This window comes from Rattus rattus, chromosome 16, assembly GCF_011064425.1.
Source record: "Rattus rattus isolate New Zealand chromosome 16, Rrattus_CSIRO_v1, whole genome shotgun sequence".
Lineage (NCBI taxonomy): Eukaryota > Metazoa > Chordata > Mammalia > Rodentia > Muridae > Rattus > Rattus rattus.
Window position 1 is genome coordinate 31,022,135 of NC_046169.1, and position 15,039 is coordinate 31,037,173.

Below are 15,039 nucleotides of genomic sequence, written 5' to 3' on the forward strand. Positions count from 1 at the left end.
TGGGTCGTGGGTATATCTGTCCCCTTAGTACCTCGCCTCCCTGGGAATACAGTCCCTTGTTCAACAGAGAGCTTTCGCTGGGAAGACGGCCAACAAACTGATGGATGCCCTAAAGGACTCCGACCTCCTGCACTGGAAACACAGCTTGTCAGAGCTTATCGACATCAGCATCGCACAGAAAACGGCCATCTGGAGGCTGTACGGCCGCAGGTAGGTCTCCGGGCACACCGCCAGGGCCACGGAGGGGCGGGCCCTTTAGAGTCCCCCTTTGGAATTGTTCACCGAGGGGATTAGAGAAAACGCTTCGTCATCTGGAGACATTTTGTAGTCTGCACGAACTTGGCAAAGTCTTCCCCACATACACGGTTTACTCTTCCCGGCTGCTCTGTGTATAACCAACCGGTGGGTGACCTCTCATCTGGTTCGCACATTTGATTCCAAGATCATGAGTGTATTTGACCAGTGACCAGCTGGGACTCAGACCTAGATCACCTGACCCTGAGCTGAGAGCCCCCTCCCTCTTCGCATGCTGCATGGCCTCCTTCTGCAAGTCCAGCACCCCTCCCACAGCGGCTTGGGGAGGCAGCGTAGCTCCTCTGTTGAGGTGTTTTCTCTGGGTCTCTGCAGCCACTGTCTGCGTTCCACTCAGCCACCTGTAGTTTGGAAGTGAACTTCTGAGCCAGCCTTGCCCCTGGAGCCCCTGGACAGCCTGCTGTTCTAGGAATTCCGTAGTGAAGGAAGCGCCTCTTCACCAGTCTTGTTTTTGTATTTCAGATAATTTTTTGGCACGGTGTGCTCTGAAACAGCTGCCGACACTGGCCACTGCCTGCATTGCCAGAGCAGCCGGTGCCAGGATGGCCTCGGGTCTGAATTTACCCGTGAAATATAATTAGCATCCTGTGACCTCAGGGAGCATCGCGGGTGGGAAGTGGGAGTGGGGATCTGGGTGCTGAGTGCTCCCTGGTACATTGACCTGCTCTACGTTTCCTTGGGGCCTGCAGACCCAGGATAGCTCTGCTCTCCTCTGCCCAAGGGCAGGAGAGCTGGCATGGGGAGGAGTTGCTTCCACACATCCAGAGCCGCAAGGGTTAATGTTCTTGTGTCCCCACTGAGGATAACTGTAGTGTATGGCTCAGGGGTAGCCTGGGTCTGCTGCCTAAGGGGACCTGTCCCTCTCCTTACCCAGCACCATGGCACTGCAGCAAGCCCAGATGCTGCTGAGCATGAACAGCCTGGAGTCGCTGAGCGCAGGTGTGCAGCAGAACAACACCGAGTCCTTTGCCGTCGCTCTCTGCCATCTTGCAGAGCTGCATGCAGAACAGGTAGGTCGGGTGTGCTCGTTTGTGCTCTGTTGCCATGGCAAAATTCCTGTGGAAACCAACTTGAAGGAAGCCCATGCATTGCGCAGTGCAAGTGGCAGCAGCAGAGGCTGCTCTCATGGCCTCCAAGGGTGCGCCCCAAGTGTTAATTAAAGATGTAGCATGGGTGGCCTGACTAGTGTGCTTCTAGGGCACTGGGGCGCTGCCATTTCCTTCCTCTAGTGCTTGAGAAAAGCCCTGGGTATGCACCATTGGGTCTGGATGGTGCAGGTTGCTGAAGAATGCAATCCCCACATTTGTCACACGCAGGGTATTTTGACATCAGTGAAGGGAACATGAGATTGGCTACTGGTTCGCAGAAGCAGAGTAGGCTGGGTATGGTGGTGCACACTTTTCATCTCAGCACTCAAGGCAAAGACAGGATGAGGCCAGCCTGGTCTACACAGTGAGTTCCCAGACGGCCAGGACTATCCTGGCTGGAGAGACCCTGGTGTGAAAACAAAAGACCAACAGTGACTAAAGGAGAGATGGAATTGAGTGCAGTAGAGATGTTTGCGTGTGTCTGGACAGGAGTTTGATGATCAAGGCGGAAGGGTAATAACCAGCGCTGGTCTCGTAGCTCTGTGCCAGGCCTGTGCTTGATGCTTGCGTGTGTTACCTTGCAGAATCCTTCGAAAGCCTCATGCTCTCACTGTGTTTATTCCTATTCCATGGAACAAGATCTGAGGTCCAGGGGCTTGGTGTCTCCCAGTTCCTGTCAGTTGTTTCCAGCTCATGTCCAGTTGACCCCAAAGGACAGTGGGAAGTGGGTGTGACATTGACTTTCGTCCCACATAATTGTGCACATTCTCTTCTTAGGAGGCGGAAGGCCTAATGCTGCCTCAGATTCCCCTTAGCTCAAAGGTCCCCTGGAAAAGAGATCTGGGGACTGAGCCTTCACCTCACAGAACAAGCTGCAGGTTCAGCCGGTCTCCTTCCTCACAGCATTTCTCTTCACCGCTGTGGTCTCTGTTACTGTTAGGGGTGGACCCCATCTATACAGTAAAGATCTCACTCTATCATCTTCTAGTCCTTTCTGTGAACGCAGGAAGGTTGGGCTCTGATGGGTCCTGTGTGTCCCCATTGGTTGCTGTCATCCTGTGCTGTCTGAGACGTTTGTTCCTCTTGTCCTTTCCCAGGTCAAAGGGCAAACCATCTGTGTTTACCCTCTGCTTTCTTCTAGGAATCTGATATGTTGCTTTTTGGTTTGTTTTTGTTTTTGTTTTTTCTTTCTCTTTTTTGGCACTGGAGCTTTGTTTCCTGTTTCCCCTCATCCCCCACTCCTGCAGTGAGTGAGTGTGTGTGTGTGTGTGTGTGTGTGAGTGTGTGTGTGTGTGTGTGTGTGTGAGTGTGTGTGTGTGTGTGTGTGTGTGTGTGGAGTGTGTGTGTGTGTGTGTGTGGAGTGTGTGTGTGTGTGTGTGTGTGTGTGTGTGTGTGTGTGAGTGCGAGTGTGTGTGAGTGTGTGTGTGTGAGTGTGTGTGAGTGTGTGTGTGTCCGTGTCCCACTGGCTCCTCAGACTCTTTACTAAACGTACCACTGAACTGTGGTATCAGGAGGAAAGGTAGACACTGAAGAAGTTTCAGCACAGCCCTGTTTGCAAGCACAGAAGGCAAAGGTAGGAGGGGAGGGGTCTAAGCCGGCTTCGAGGCTGGAGGGCGCCATGGGTGTCACTCCGTTGTCTTTTGAGACGGGGTCTCTCACTGGCCCTGGACAGCAAGACCTGAGGATCTGCCTCTTTGTGTTTCTCTAGTTCTGGGATTACAAGCTCATACGACCACAGCCATTTTTTTTTTTTTTTCATTTCTTAATGTTCTTGGGATTAACTCATAATGCAAGCTTTAAGTACTTAACTACGGACCTGTCTCCCCAGCCCTGCTTGTGTAGTTCAAAACTGTCTTCAGACTCGACCCTCCCACCTTTGCCTCCTGTGCTTGCATATAGGACTGTCCTGGAGCGTCTGCCTTTCCTCCAGACCGCATAATGTAGTGGCACATGTAGAGTTCGAGGACTTTTCCTCCTCAGCTCTTCCCTTCTTTGTATTCTTGCTCTCTCCCTCCTCTTCCTCCCTCCTTCCCACCCATCTTCTGTCCCTCTTACCCTTTCTGTCCCAGAACTTGAGATTCTCCTGCCTCAGCCTCTTGAGTTGCTGGGATCACAGATATGCACCACCATGCTCAGCTGCTGTGGAAGTGTGTGGTAGTTATTTTTTTATTCTGCTGACTTTTTAAACTGCTTTTCAGAAAGCATGGTCCTGGCTTGAGTCTTCTCCCCTTCAGACTCTCTGCGTGGCCATTTGCTAGTTACATGACTCCCTCTCCCCATTAAAACCTCAAAAAATATAGGTAACCCTACCCTTCGGATCTGTAATAACAGTCCCACCTTCCTTTTTCCCCGTTTCTGGCCCTGTGTGACCTACCCTCACCAGCCAGGATGTGTAGAAACGTTTGACAGCAGCTGGAGTGATAATGGCCTCCTCATGGCCTTAGCTGCTCTAGCACGACCTTTAATTTTAGAATATTCACCTCGTGCACTCACTGTGCTGAGCACTGTCGGGTGTTTACACTGGCTGGCTGGCCACTGTGGAGAGGCAGCTTGTCCCAGCCTCTTGTACTCTCTCACTCCCGTAGTCTCTGTTGCACCATGCACTGCACTGTCTGGTGCAGGACTGGGTGATCCGTGAGGAACTTACGGCCTTCTGACCTTCCTGCAATCCAGAGGGCAGACTAAGCCCTTTCTCTAAGGTTGTCAGCCCTTTCCTTTCCTGACTGATTGACGTCATCCTGTACTATTCCCTTCTAAGCCTCAGGAATTGTAGGTGCCACTGAGATATGGGGGGAGTGCCTGCAGTGTACAAAGTTCTCTTTACTTGGTCTGAAGTTGGACAGCCCATCTCAGTACTGCCCCTCTCTCTGACAGACATGAGAACAGGGCTGGCCTGTAGACATAACAGAAGCAGAATGATATCTGCTGTTGTTCAGTGGTTTTGCTTCAACTAAAAGCTTAGTTGTGCGTAGTTAACACTTGTTGGAATGATTAGAGCAAATTGAAAAGCCTTAACTAAGGGACTAGAGAGGTGGCTCAGTGGTTAAGAGTATTGGCTGCTCTTCCAGAGGATCTGGGTTCAATTCCCAGCACCCATATGGCAGCTCATGCCTGTCTACAACTCCAGTTCCAGGCATCTGACACCTTCACGCTGAGATGCATGCAGGAAAAATACCAATGGACATAAAATAAATTATATGTTGAAAAGAGAAGCCTTAGCTAAGAAGACAGCACTTCACAATACATACGTCTAAGAAAGGCATGAGTGTGGGTTTACAGAAGAACGTGGATATCAAAACAAGAGAAACTCAGTCTTGTTGACATTAAATTTAAGACAATGGGTCAGCGAGATGGCTAAATGGGTAAAGGCCTTGGTGCCAAGCCTCACAACCTGGGTTTGATCCCAGGAGCTGACATGGTAGAAGGAGGGGACCAGCTCTTCCCTCCCCCAACCATTGTCCTTTGACCTGCACATTGTCCTCTAGCTACACAAATGTGGGGGTACACACGCTGAATAAATGTCAAGAAAATCAAGACAGTGAAATAGTTTCAGCCAGTAAATTAGGCTAAAGTGGGTTTTCTTTTGTTTGTTTTTTTTTAAGATTTATTAATTTATTTTATATATATATAAGTAATTGTCTTCAGACAGACCAGAAGAGAGCATCAAATCCCATTACAGATGGTTGCGAGCCACCATGTATTGCTGGGAATTGAACTCAGAACCTTTAGAAGAGCAGCCAGTGCTCTTAACCACTAAGCCATCTCTCCAGCCTGGCAAAAGTTTTCAAGGTCTAAAAAAATACCTTTCATTTTTCTGCCTATAAGGAAACAGCTGGACACGTAGGAATGCAAAATTGAATGCCCCAAGACAGTCAGTGCAGTATTTATAAAGTAGAATTAATTAGAAACAACCAGAATATATCTTCTGCCTTCTGACTGCCCAGCAGGTTATTTTGATGTATCAATTTATCTACATAATAAAGTATGCTAATATAGAGTTATATTATTACTGGAAAAGTCAAATCACTCAAAATATTTATTTTGCCTAATGAGATGGAGCACACCTTTAATCCCAGCACTTTGAGGGGGAGAGGTTGACAGATAGAGGCAGACTTCTGTTAGGTTAAGGCCAGCCTCCAGCTGAGTTCCAGGCCAACCAGGGCTACATAGCAAGATCCTACATAGAAGGAAAACTCCACGATTCATAGAATTTAATCATGCAGTTACAGTGTTGCGCATATTTTACAAAATTAATAAGTATAGCTTGTTTTAGAACTTCTATATTTTATATTTATGGGCATAAAAGAGGCGTAGAAGATGTGTGGAACTTCTGCGATTGTCTGAGAGGGATTATAAGTAACCGCGCTTTTGTTCTGTTCAGTTTAGCTTAGCTTAGGTGAGTGTTACTGTGTGAGCTGGTGAGCCTGGCTGCCCTGGAGCTCACCAGGCAGAACACGCTGACGTGTAATTCACAACAGTTATCTCTACCTCCCTAATGCTGATGTTGGCAGCCAGGAGCCACCAGACCTGCTGTAACTTTGTCTTGTTTAAGTTTTCTTTGTCCTCCTAGAAAGAACTTTGCTTATCTGTATAGTTCAGGACAGATCTTCAGCCAGGCAGCAATGTGCGTCTGTAGTCTCAGCACTTGGGAGGTAGAGGAGCCGGGAGTTCATGGCCAGGTTTAACTATGCCTTGGCTTCTAGGCCAGTCTAACTTACAGTGGGACCTTGGCTTAAGTGTGAGGCTAAATATAAACACTTCTTGAATGTTTCTGTTCTGTGGTACACCATGTACAGGAACATGGCTGTATAGATCTGGCCAAGTTGAGTGCAGAGATTGATAAAAACTGTTTTCAGAAAACAGTTGTTAGGATTAAAGTTCATATTCTAACATGAAAAAGGATTTTTAAAAATATATAAAACTCATTAGAACCTATAGGAAACAAGATACCTCACTGAACTATTCAGTTCCCTGTGCCTGTTGTCTTCTAGCTCACTAACGGAGAGCAGGTAGGCCACGTGTGCACCTCCTGGGTCAGTGCTGGTGAGCCAATCAGATCATGGCTTTCCATTCTAGGGCTGTTTCGCTGCTGCCGGGGAAGTACTGAAGCACTTGAAGGAACGGTTCCCACCCAACAGTCAGCATGCCCAGGTACCTGCCTTTCTCATGCCGATGGATTTATTTCTCAAAAGAATGCTTTACTGTACTGTGAAATAGGATTTCTTACAACTTGGTCAAATGTATCACAAGGTAGCTCTGGACTGTCTGAGGTTGACACTGAACTTCTAATGCTTCTGCCTGCCTCTCCGAGTGTGGGTTACAGCCCCGTGCTGCCGTGCCTGTGCTGTGCTGTCTCGGGGTGAAACCCAGGCTTCATGTACCCTGGGCAGCATTTTCCCATGTGAGACACATCCTTAGCTCTACAGTGGGACACTTGAGATGATTCCCTCAGGAAAACATTAAGCTGCAAAGGAAGCTGGTGCTCTGGATATGTGGTTTACTATTAGAGTACCCACCAGTCCTCGTTCCTGTCCTAGACTGCAGAGAAGTGGGGCGAAAGGTACGAACAGGCGATGCTATTCATCTGTACTAAGTGTACACACATGTGTCACGCGGGGCTGGGGAGATGGTGGCTCAGTGGTTAAGAGCATATTCTGTCCTTCACAGGACCTGAGTTTGGGCTCCAGCACGCCTGTCAGCTAGCTCACAGTCAGCTGGAACTATAGCCCCAGTGCTCTGTAGGCACCTGCAACCACATGCTAATATCCACATACAGACACACATGCATTAAAACAAACCCGGAGGGACTGGATGCATTTTCTCACACTCTCAATGGGAGGCAGAGACGGGTGGATCTCTTGAGTATGAAGCCAGCCTGATGCATGGTTGGTAGAATGCTTGCCCAACGAGCAGAAAGCCCCAGCACCACGTAACTTGGGTGTGGTAGTGGATACCTGTAATCCCCATATGCAGGATCGATAATCCAAAGATCAAAGTCATAGCTGAGGTATAAGCTTAGTGAGCATCCCCAGGTCCTGAGTTTAATCTTCAATACTCCCCCACACACACACACACATGCACAGATCCACCTGTCTGCCCACCAAGTGTTGGGTACACCCACTGCCTGGCAAAAATAAATCTTTTCAAAGTTCAAAATCATACTGGGCTGTATAGAACACTCTAGACTAGCCTGCAATGCCCGAAACCCTGTCTCAAAATTAGACACAAGCCCAGCCTTATTCTGTATGTCGTTTAAGGATGAGCCTTAGAGAAGTCTAGGAAATGCGAATGGGAATGGCAGACAGCAAACTGAATGCTTACTGGGAATAGAATTTGATAAGGATGACAGGAGGATCTAAGACCGGCGGTAAAGCACGGTGTGAGCTGAGAGGTGGACGTGGGGCTGCTTTGTGTGGTGTGTTCTTCACAATGGCCGTGGACCCTTCTTGTCCTCCTGCCCCAGTTTCTCAAGTGCTAGAATTATAAATGTTTGCCACCACCAAATGTGGGCCTCTCTCTGCTTGTAACATTAAATAATAAATAACCTCAAACACATGTGTGTGAATTCTTAGGATGCCTATAACAACAAAGTGAATATCTTTCCTTTTGTATTTAATGTTTTAGTTATGGATGCTGTGTGATCAAAAAATACAGTTTGACAGAGCAATGAATGATGGTAAATTCCATTTGGCTGACTCGCTTGTTACGGGAATCACAGCACTTAATGGCATAGAAGGAGTATACAGGTAAGAAACCTGGGAAGCTGTCACCATACAGCAAAACACTTGTTATAGTCCCAGCACTCAGGAGGCAGAGGCAGTCAGACCCGCGAGTCTGAGGCCAGCCTGGTCTACCGAGCGAGTTGGAGGAAAGCCACCGTGTCTCGAAAAACCAACCAAATAAATAAGATAATATAATCTCTTGTGTGTGGCAGTCCGAGGACAGCTCAGGTGTTGGCCCTCCCCTTTGCTTGTTCACCTCTGCTCATGCCAGGCCAGCTGGCCTCGGAGCACAGACCCTCGTCTCCCTTCTTTCTGCTCAATTGCAGATGCCTGTGTTACTGTCCAGCTTTGCGTGTGCTCTGGGGATCCACATTTAGGTCACCAGACTTGCTGTCAGGGTGCTTCAGAGTTAGTTAACTTTATTCTGTGTCTTAGTGTTTGCCTGAGTGTAGGTCTATGCATTGTGAGTGCCTAGTGCCAGGAGAGGTCAGAAAAGGGCGTGAGAAAGCTACTGTGTGGGTGCCTGGAACTAAGTCCAGGTCCTCTGCAAGAGCAACAAGAGCTTTTAACTGCTGAGCCACCTCTCACACATAGATATATATATACTTTTTCTTTTTTTTTAAAAGATTTATTTATTTATGCAGCTGTCTTCAGACACACCAGAAGAGGGCATCAGATCTCATTACAGATGGTTGTGAGCCACCATGTGGTTGCCGGAAATTGAACTCAGGACCTCTGGAAGAGTAGTCAGTGCTCTTAATGCTGAGCCATCTCTCCAGCCTTCTTTTGGCTTTTCAAAACAGGTTTTCTCTGTGTTGCACTGGCTGTCTTGGAACTCAACTTTGTAGACCATGTTGGCCTTAAACTCAGCCAAAATAATTTTTAATAGTTTTATATTTGCTATACTTTCATTTGTGTATTGATTAATAATTTACTTTCAGCTTTTCTTGAAAAAGTCAAGGGTGTGTTGTTGTTGTTGTTTTTCTATCTAGGAAATAAGAAAATAGATAATCAGCCGCTGTGTGTGTAGCACATACTTTAAGCACTAGAGAGGCAGAGGCAGGCAGATCCCTGTGAGTTCTAGGACAGCCAGGGCTGTCCCTGTCACAAACAAATAACAACAAAAGGCACATAATTAAATTTAATAAAATAAGTATCTTCTAGAGATAGTGACTGAGGTTCTGATGGCTATAACCCAAGACTTAATCTTTTTTATTATATTTTATCTATTTATTTTGTGTGTGTATTGGTGTAAGCATGATGTCACAGGTGCGTGTGTGCAAATCAAAGGACACATTTAGGAGTTAGTAATTTTCTTCCATTATGTGAGTCCTAGGGATTGAACTCAGGTCACCAGGCTTGGAGCCAAGCACGTTTGCCTGTTGAGCCTTCTTACTGGCCCAGCTAGGCTCTTAGAGGCATACACATGGCCGTGCATTGATTGGTTTGTTTGAGGCAGGACTCGTGTAGCTTAGACTAACCTCAGCTCGGCGTATAGCTGAGGATGCGTGTGAGCTGAGCTCTTGTCTCCCCTTCCCGAGTGCTGGGGTCACACTTGATGGTGGCAGCTGCCACTGCATTTCAGTGTCTTCCTCCTCCTCCCCTCCTCCTCCTCCTCCCCTCCCCTCCTCCTCCTTCCTCCCTCCTCCTCCTCCTCCTCCTCCTCCTCCTCCTTCCTCCTCTTTCTTTTTTTTCTCTCCTTTCTCCCCCTTTAGAAGTTAGCAGTCCTGCTAAGGAGATAGATGCTTGACCCCCGAATGGTTATGGTTGAAATGCTCTTAGACCTCTGGGTGACCACTCCTGTTTGTTTCGATTGTTCCAGAAAAGCAGTGGTGCTGCAAGCTCAGAACCAGATGACAGCGGCACACAGGCTTTTGCAGAAGTTGCTGACGTACTGTCAGAAGTTGAAGAACACAGAGATGGTCATCAGGTAAGCTGTCTCCCAGGTGTCCCGTCGGGGCTGGAAGGTGGGTCTTCTCATCCCACTCTCCTCTCTCTCAGCGTCCTCCTGTCGGTGGCAGAGCTGTACTGGCGATCTTCCTCCCCGACCATCGCCATGCCTGTGCTCCTGGAAGCTCTGGCCCTCTCCAAAGAATACCGGTTACAGTACTTGGCCTCTGAAACTGTGCTCAACTTGGCTTATGCCCAGGTAAGCCAGTGTGATGATTATTTTTTCCTGGTGGGGGCAGTGGGCTGAGGGTGTGTTATGTTTGTTTATGGGGTGCATGTGTGTGTGCATATGGGGGCCAGAGTCAGCCTTGGTTATCATTCCCTGGAGGCTGTCCCTGATGTTGCGTTTCTCTCTTATGTATATATATGCACATGTATATATATGTATGTATATTTGTGCACACATACACAGTCTCTATGGGGACCTGTGCTTGTCATTTAGGCTAGACTGGCTAACTGTTCTAACCATTGAGCCCTAGAGACCCCGATGTCTCTTGCTGTCCCATCACTGGGATAAGAGGCGCTTGTCACTGTGCAGCTCGTGCTGTGCTTGCTTGGGAGTCTGGCTGAGGTGCTCTGGTTTGTACGTCAGGGCTTTCAGCAACTGAGCCATCTCCCCAGCTTCGGCATCTGCTTCCCAGGGCAGAGGCTCCTGGCAGCCACCACACCGCGTAGGCCTTTTTTGTGGTTGTAGGGTGGGAACCTCTGGGCTTGTGCGGCAGACACTGAACCATTGAGCCTTCTTCTCAGCTTCTGCACATGCAAATTCTTCTCTGAATACCTGTTTCCAGTTTCCTTAGACATCTAAGAATGGAATTGTTGAATCATACGATAATTTTAATTTCTTTTAGGAACTGCTTAACTATTTTTGGCACAAATGGTGCTAAATGGGTTCGTAGTGGACTCGTCATTTCGTGTTCTGAGCAGTAGCGTATTAAGCTTTCCAGTCTGCCCAGAATTGTCTCAAGTAAGGATTTGCCAGCTCTGGGAGTTTGCAGTGTTCGTTACTGTGCCGTACGAGTGGGAAGTGGTGGCTCGTGGTTTGGTGCTCTGGTCGCTGGTGACCAGTGATTGCGAGCACCCCTGTCTGCTATGTGGGCGTCGCACATGGGCGCAGGCCCCTCAGTTCAGAAGAAGGGCCTGGATCACTGCACCGTGGGTGCCCCAGGGGGTGCTAGGACCAAACTCAGGCTCGTGAGGACCTTCTGATGGCTGAGCCATCTCTCTCGCCCTCTTCCATCATTTCTAATTTTTATTGTTCTGTTTCTTTCTTTGTCTTTTATATATAAGCTCTGATTATGTAGCCCAGGCTGGCCTAAAACTAGGGATCTTGCCTCTGCAACCTAAATGTCAGGGTTATAGGCTATTTGTACCACAAAACCTGGCTTCCTCCACCCCACTTTGAGACAGGGTCTTTCTGTGTACCATGGGCTAGCTGGGCACTAACTATGTGGACCAGGCTGGCCTCAGACTTGGAGCTGTCCTCCAGCCTTTGCTCTGTAGTGCCAAGATAACAGGCGGTCGTCCCCAAAGCTGGCGTGGCTGCGTGTAGTTGTGATGTTGCCTTCTGAGAGTCTGTGCTTGGTTGGTTGGGAAGCCGGCTTGTGTGGCCCAGGATGGCTTCACAGTGACAACACTGGCTTGTGTGGCCCAGGATGGCTTCACAGTGACAACACTGGCTTGTGTGGCCCAGGATGGCTTCACAGTGACAACACTGGCTTGTGTGGCCCAGGACGGCTTCACAGTGACAACATAGTGGAGGCTGCGCTAGGCTGATCGCCGCCTTCAGACAGCTGCACTGCAGGCCTGTACCAAACATTTTCTTCTACTCATGAGATGGATATTCTTGATCACGTTGATTGATAATTTTTAAGTTTGATAAATTCACTTGTAGCAATTTTTCTCTGTGAGATAGGATCTCATATGTAGCCATTTTCTTTATTTCTTGTGCTTTTAGTATTGTGTTGCTTGTCTAGGAAGTGGTTGCCACATCTAAGGTCATGAATACTTTCTCACAAATATTAGTTTATGCACTTAAATTTAGGTCTTTGAAATTTATATGTGTATGTGTTTGTGTATATGCATATATGCATGCTAGTGCACATGGGTATGTGTGTATATGCATGTATGCGTGCTGGTACACATGTGTATGTGTTTGTGTGTATGCATGCTAGTGCACATGGGTATGTGTTCGTGGAGGCCAGAGACCAGCCTTGGGTGTCTTCATTAGTTGTTCTCTGCCTTATTTCTGGGAGCCAAGTCTCTCACTGAACCCAGAGCTCACCCAGTCAGGCAGGCTGGCAGCCAGTAAGCCCCACTTCTGCTTCCTCAGTGCTAGGCTTAGACATGGGAATTTAGGATGGGCTCACAGATCAGACTCAGCCCTCATGCTGCATGGCAGGCACTGTCGGTTCAGCCATTGTTCCAGCCCAGGTCTTTGAATTATTTTCAGTTAATTCTTATGTGTTCCATACAAATTTCATTATTTCGTTTTGTCAAATCATTATCCCAGCACTGTTTATTGAAATTTATTGAAAAGGCTTCTTTGAGACCAGCACTTGGGAGGCAAGAGGCAGGCAAATCTCTTTAGTTCAAGGCTAACCTGGGCTATAGAGTGAGTTTCAGGACACCCAGGCCTATACAGAGGAACCCTGTCTCAAAGACAAAGAAACAAATAAACCTTTTCTCCTGCTAAATAATGTTGGCACCTTTGAGAAAATCAATTCATGCTAGATGTATTGGTTGGTTCCTGGACTCTGAGTTCTATTTAATTGTCCATATGTTTGTTCTTTTATCACCAGTGCCATGTTATGTGCACAATATTCTGTAGAATGTAGAACTGAGTGCCCTTGAGTACAGGGCACTCTTGCCTTAGCCTCCCAAGCGCTGGGGCTAGGCGTGCATCGCAAGTCCACCTGGGTAATGTGTAGATTACTGTAACTGTGTAGTTCTCGTCTCTAGGGTCTTGAGGGTGGATTTAGAAAGTGAGAGGCACCATGGCTTTCACCACCATGCCTTAAAGACAAAACTTGAGCGCTGGGCTACATGGTGCATGCCTGTAACCTCATTACTTGAGAGAGAGGTTGGAGAACTGCTGCACGTATGAGGCCAGCCTAGGCTACGCAGTGAGTTATAGTCCAGCCTAGGCTACAACAGTAAGACCTTGTTGGGCTGGTGAGAAGACTTAGTGGTTAAGAGCACTAACTGTTCTTCCAGAGGTCCTGAGTTCAAATCCCAGCAGCCAATGGCTTACAGCCATCTGTAATGAGATCTGATGCCCTCTTCTGGTGTGTCTGAAGATAGTTACAGTGTACTTATATAATAAATAAATCTTAAAAAAGAATAGACCTTGTCATAAATAAAACAAACCCAAACCCAAATAAAACAATACAAGACAAGGCTTTCCATATTACAAATGACCATTCTGTCCTGCATCTGTTGAAATCATACTGCTGTGTACATGTATTCTCTGGGAATGTGTTGTGCAGGATGACATAGCCTGTGCTATGGAGAAAATCCGAAACACAAGCCCGTCTTAGTAATGGGCACAGGACATGCATGTGTACAATGATCTGCTGTTTCCTTTGTAGCTCATCCTGGGGATCCCAGAACAGGCCTTAACCCTTCTCCACATGGCTATTGAGCCCATCCTGGCTGATGGGGCCATCCTGGACAAAGGCCGTGCCATGTTCTTAGTGTCCAAGTGCCAAGTGGCTTCAGCAGCTTCCTATGACCCAGTGAAGAAAGCAGAAGGTAGGAGCTGTGTGGAGACTCAGGCTTGCCTGACAGTTGCATTTGCAAGAGTGGAGAATATAAGAATATCTGATACGTGGTGTATGCTGAATCTAGATAGCAGGTTTTGAAAACTGAAATGTCAGATGTTGATTTCCCTCTCCCACCCCCATTGTCAGCTCTGGAAGCAGCCATTCAGAACCTCACTGAAGCCAAGAACTACTTTGCAAAAGTTGACTGTAGAGAGCGCATCAGGGATGTGTCGTACTTCCAGGCCAGGCTGTACCACGCCCTCGGCAAGACCCAGGAGAGGAACCACTGTGCCATGATCTTCCGGCAGCTGCACCAGGAGCTGCCTTCCCATGGGGTGCCCCTGATTAACCATCTCTAGAAAAGGCTCCTGCTTGATGCTCTGTAGTGTCTTTATATGCTGTCTTGTCAATAAACTGTTCTGGTCAGTTTGTCTGAGGTGGGCTTTATTTCTGGGTTGAATTGTCGGTATCTTTGTTAAGAACTGTGTCTGGGGGCTGGAGAGATGGCTCAGCAGTTCAGAGCTCTAACTGTTCTAACAAAGGACCTGGGTTCAATTCCTAGCACCCTCATGGCAGCTCACAGCTGCCTGTAACTCCTGTTCCAGGGCTCTGACGCCCTCACAGACACACAAGCCGTCAAAATGTACATAAAATTAAAATAAATTATTAAAAAAAAACAAAAAACCTTTGTATCCTCCTAAATCTTTACAGGGGATTGGCGGCTCAGGCCTTTAATCCTGGCACGTGAAAGGTGGAGGCAGGCTGCTGTCTTCAAGGCCAGCCCCTACTACACAATGGGATTCCATTTCAAGGGCCAGAATTTGGATTTCCAGATGCCACATCAAAGTGAGGGGAGACATTTCTGCTGACTGCCACCCCAGCCCTCCGGAGGCGGAGGAGCAGAATCGGTGGGCGCCAGAGACGCGGTCAGGTGGAGGCTGACGGAGGAGACCTAGCTTCTGTCTCTGCCTCCCCTCTCCCAAAATGTGCCCACAAAACCACATTTAAAAAAAAAGTGTCAGGTCGGCAAAAATGAATCATGAGGTACAGGAGCCTCTCACAGATCAAACATCCCAAGGGTCGTCCCCTGCACCCGTAGAAAAGATGGAAGAAAACTGAGTCCACGTAGTTGTCCTCTGACCACTGTGCACATGACCACACGTGACACATGCCAGTCACACCCCATAAAAGGTTTACTGGGTT

The 15,039-nt window shown here is 47.9% G+C and overlaps 1 protein-coding gene across 2 annotated transcripts in view; it reads left to right on the plus strand.

The window, feature by feature from the left end:
- The window catches only part of Anapc5 (anaphase promoting complex subunit 5), a 33,054-nt gene extending 18,785 nt beyond the window's left edge, over positions 1 to 14,269 (plus strand). The window contains exons 10-17 of one of the 2 annotated variants that reach the window (XM_032886474.1): positions 68 to 210; positions 1,187 to 1,322; positions 6,477 to 6,551; positions 8,025 to 8,146; positions 9,945 to 10,052; positions 10,124 to 10,271; positions 13,663 to 13,825; positions 13,984 to 14,265. In XM_032886474.1, the coding sequence (XP_032742365.1) occupies positions 68 to 210; positions 1,187 to 1,322; positions 6,477 to 6,551; positions 8,025 to 8,146; positions 9,945 to 10,052; positions 10,124 to 10,271; positions 13,663 to 13,825; positions 13,984 to 14,195 (1,107 nt within the window). In that variant the 3' untranslated portion in view covers positions 14,196 to 14,265. Of the gene's footprint in view, positions 1 to 28; positions 211 to 1,186; positions 1,323 to 6,476; positions 6,552 to 8,024; positions 8,147 to 9,944; positions 10,053 to 10,123; positions 10,272 to 13,662; positions 13,826 to 13,983 lie in introns of both variants that reach the window. The other variant, XM_032886473.1, reaches the window with a different exon arrangement.
- Positions 14,270 to 15,039: the final 770 nt, after the last annotated feature.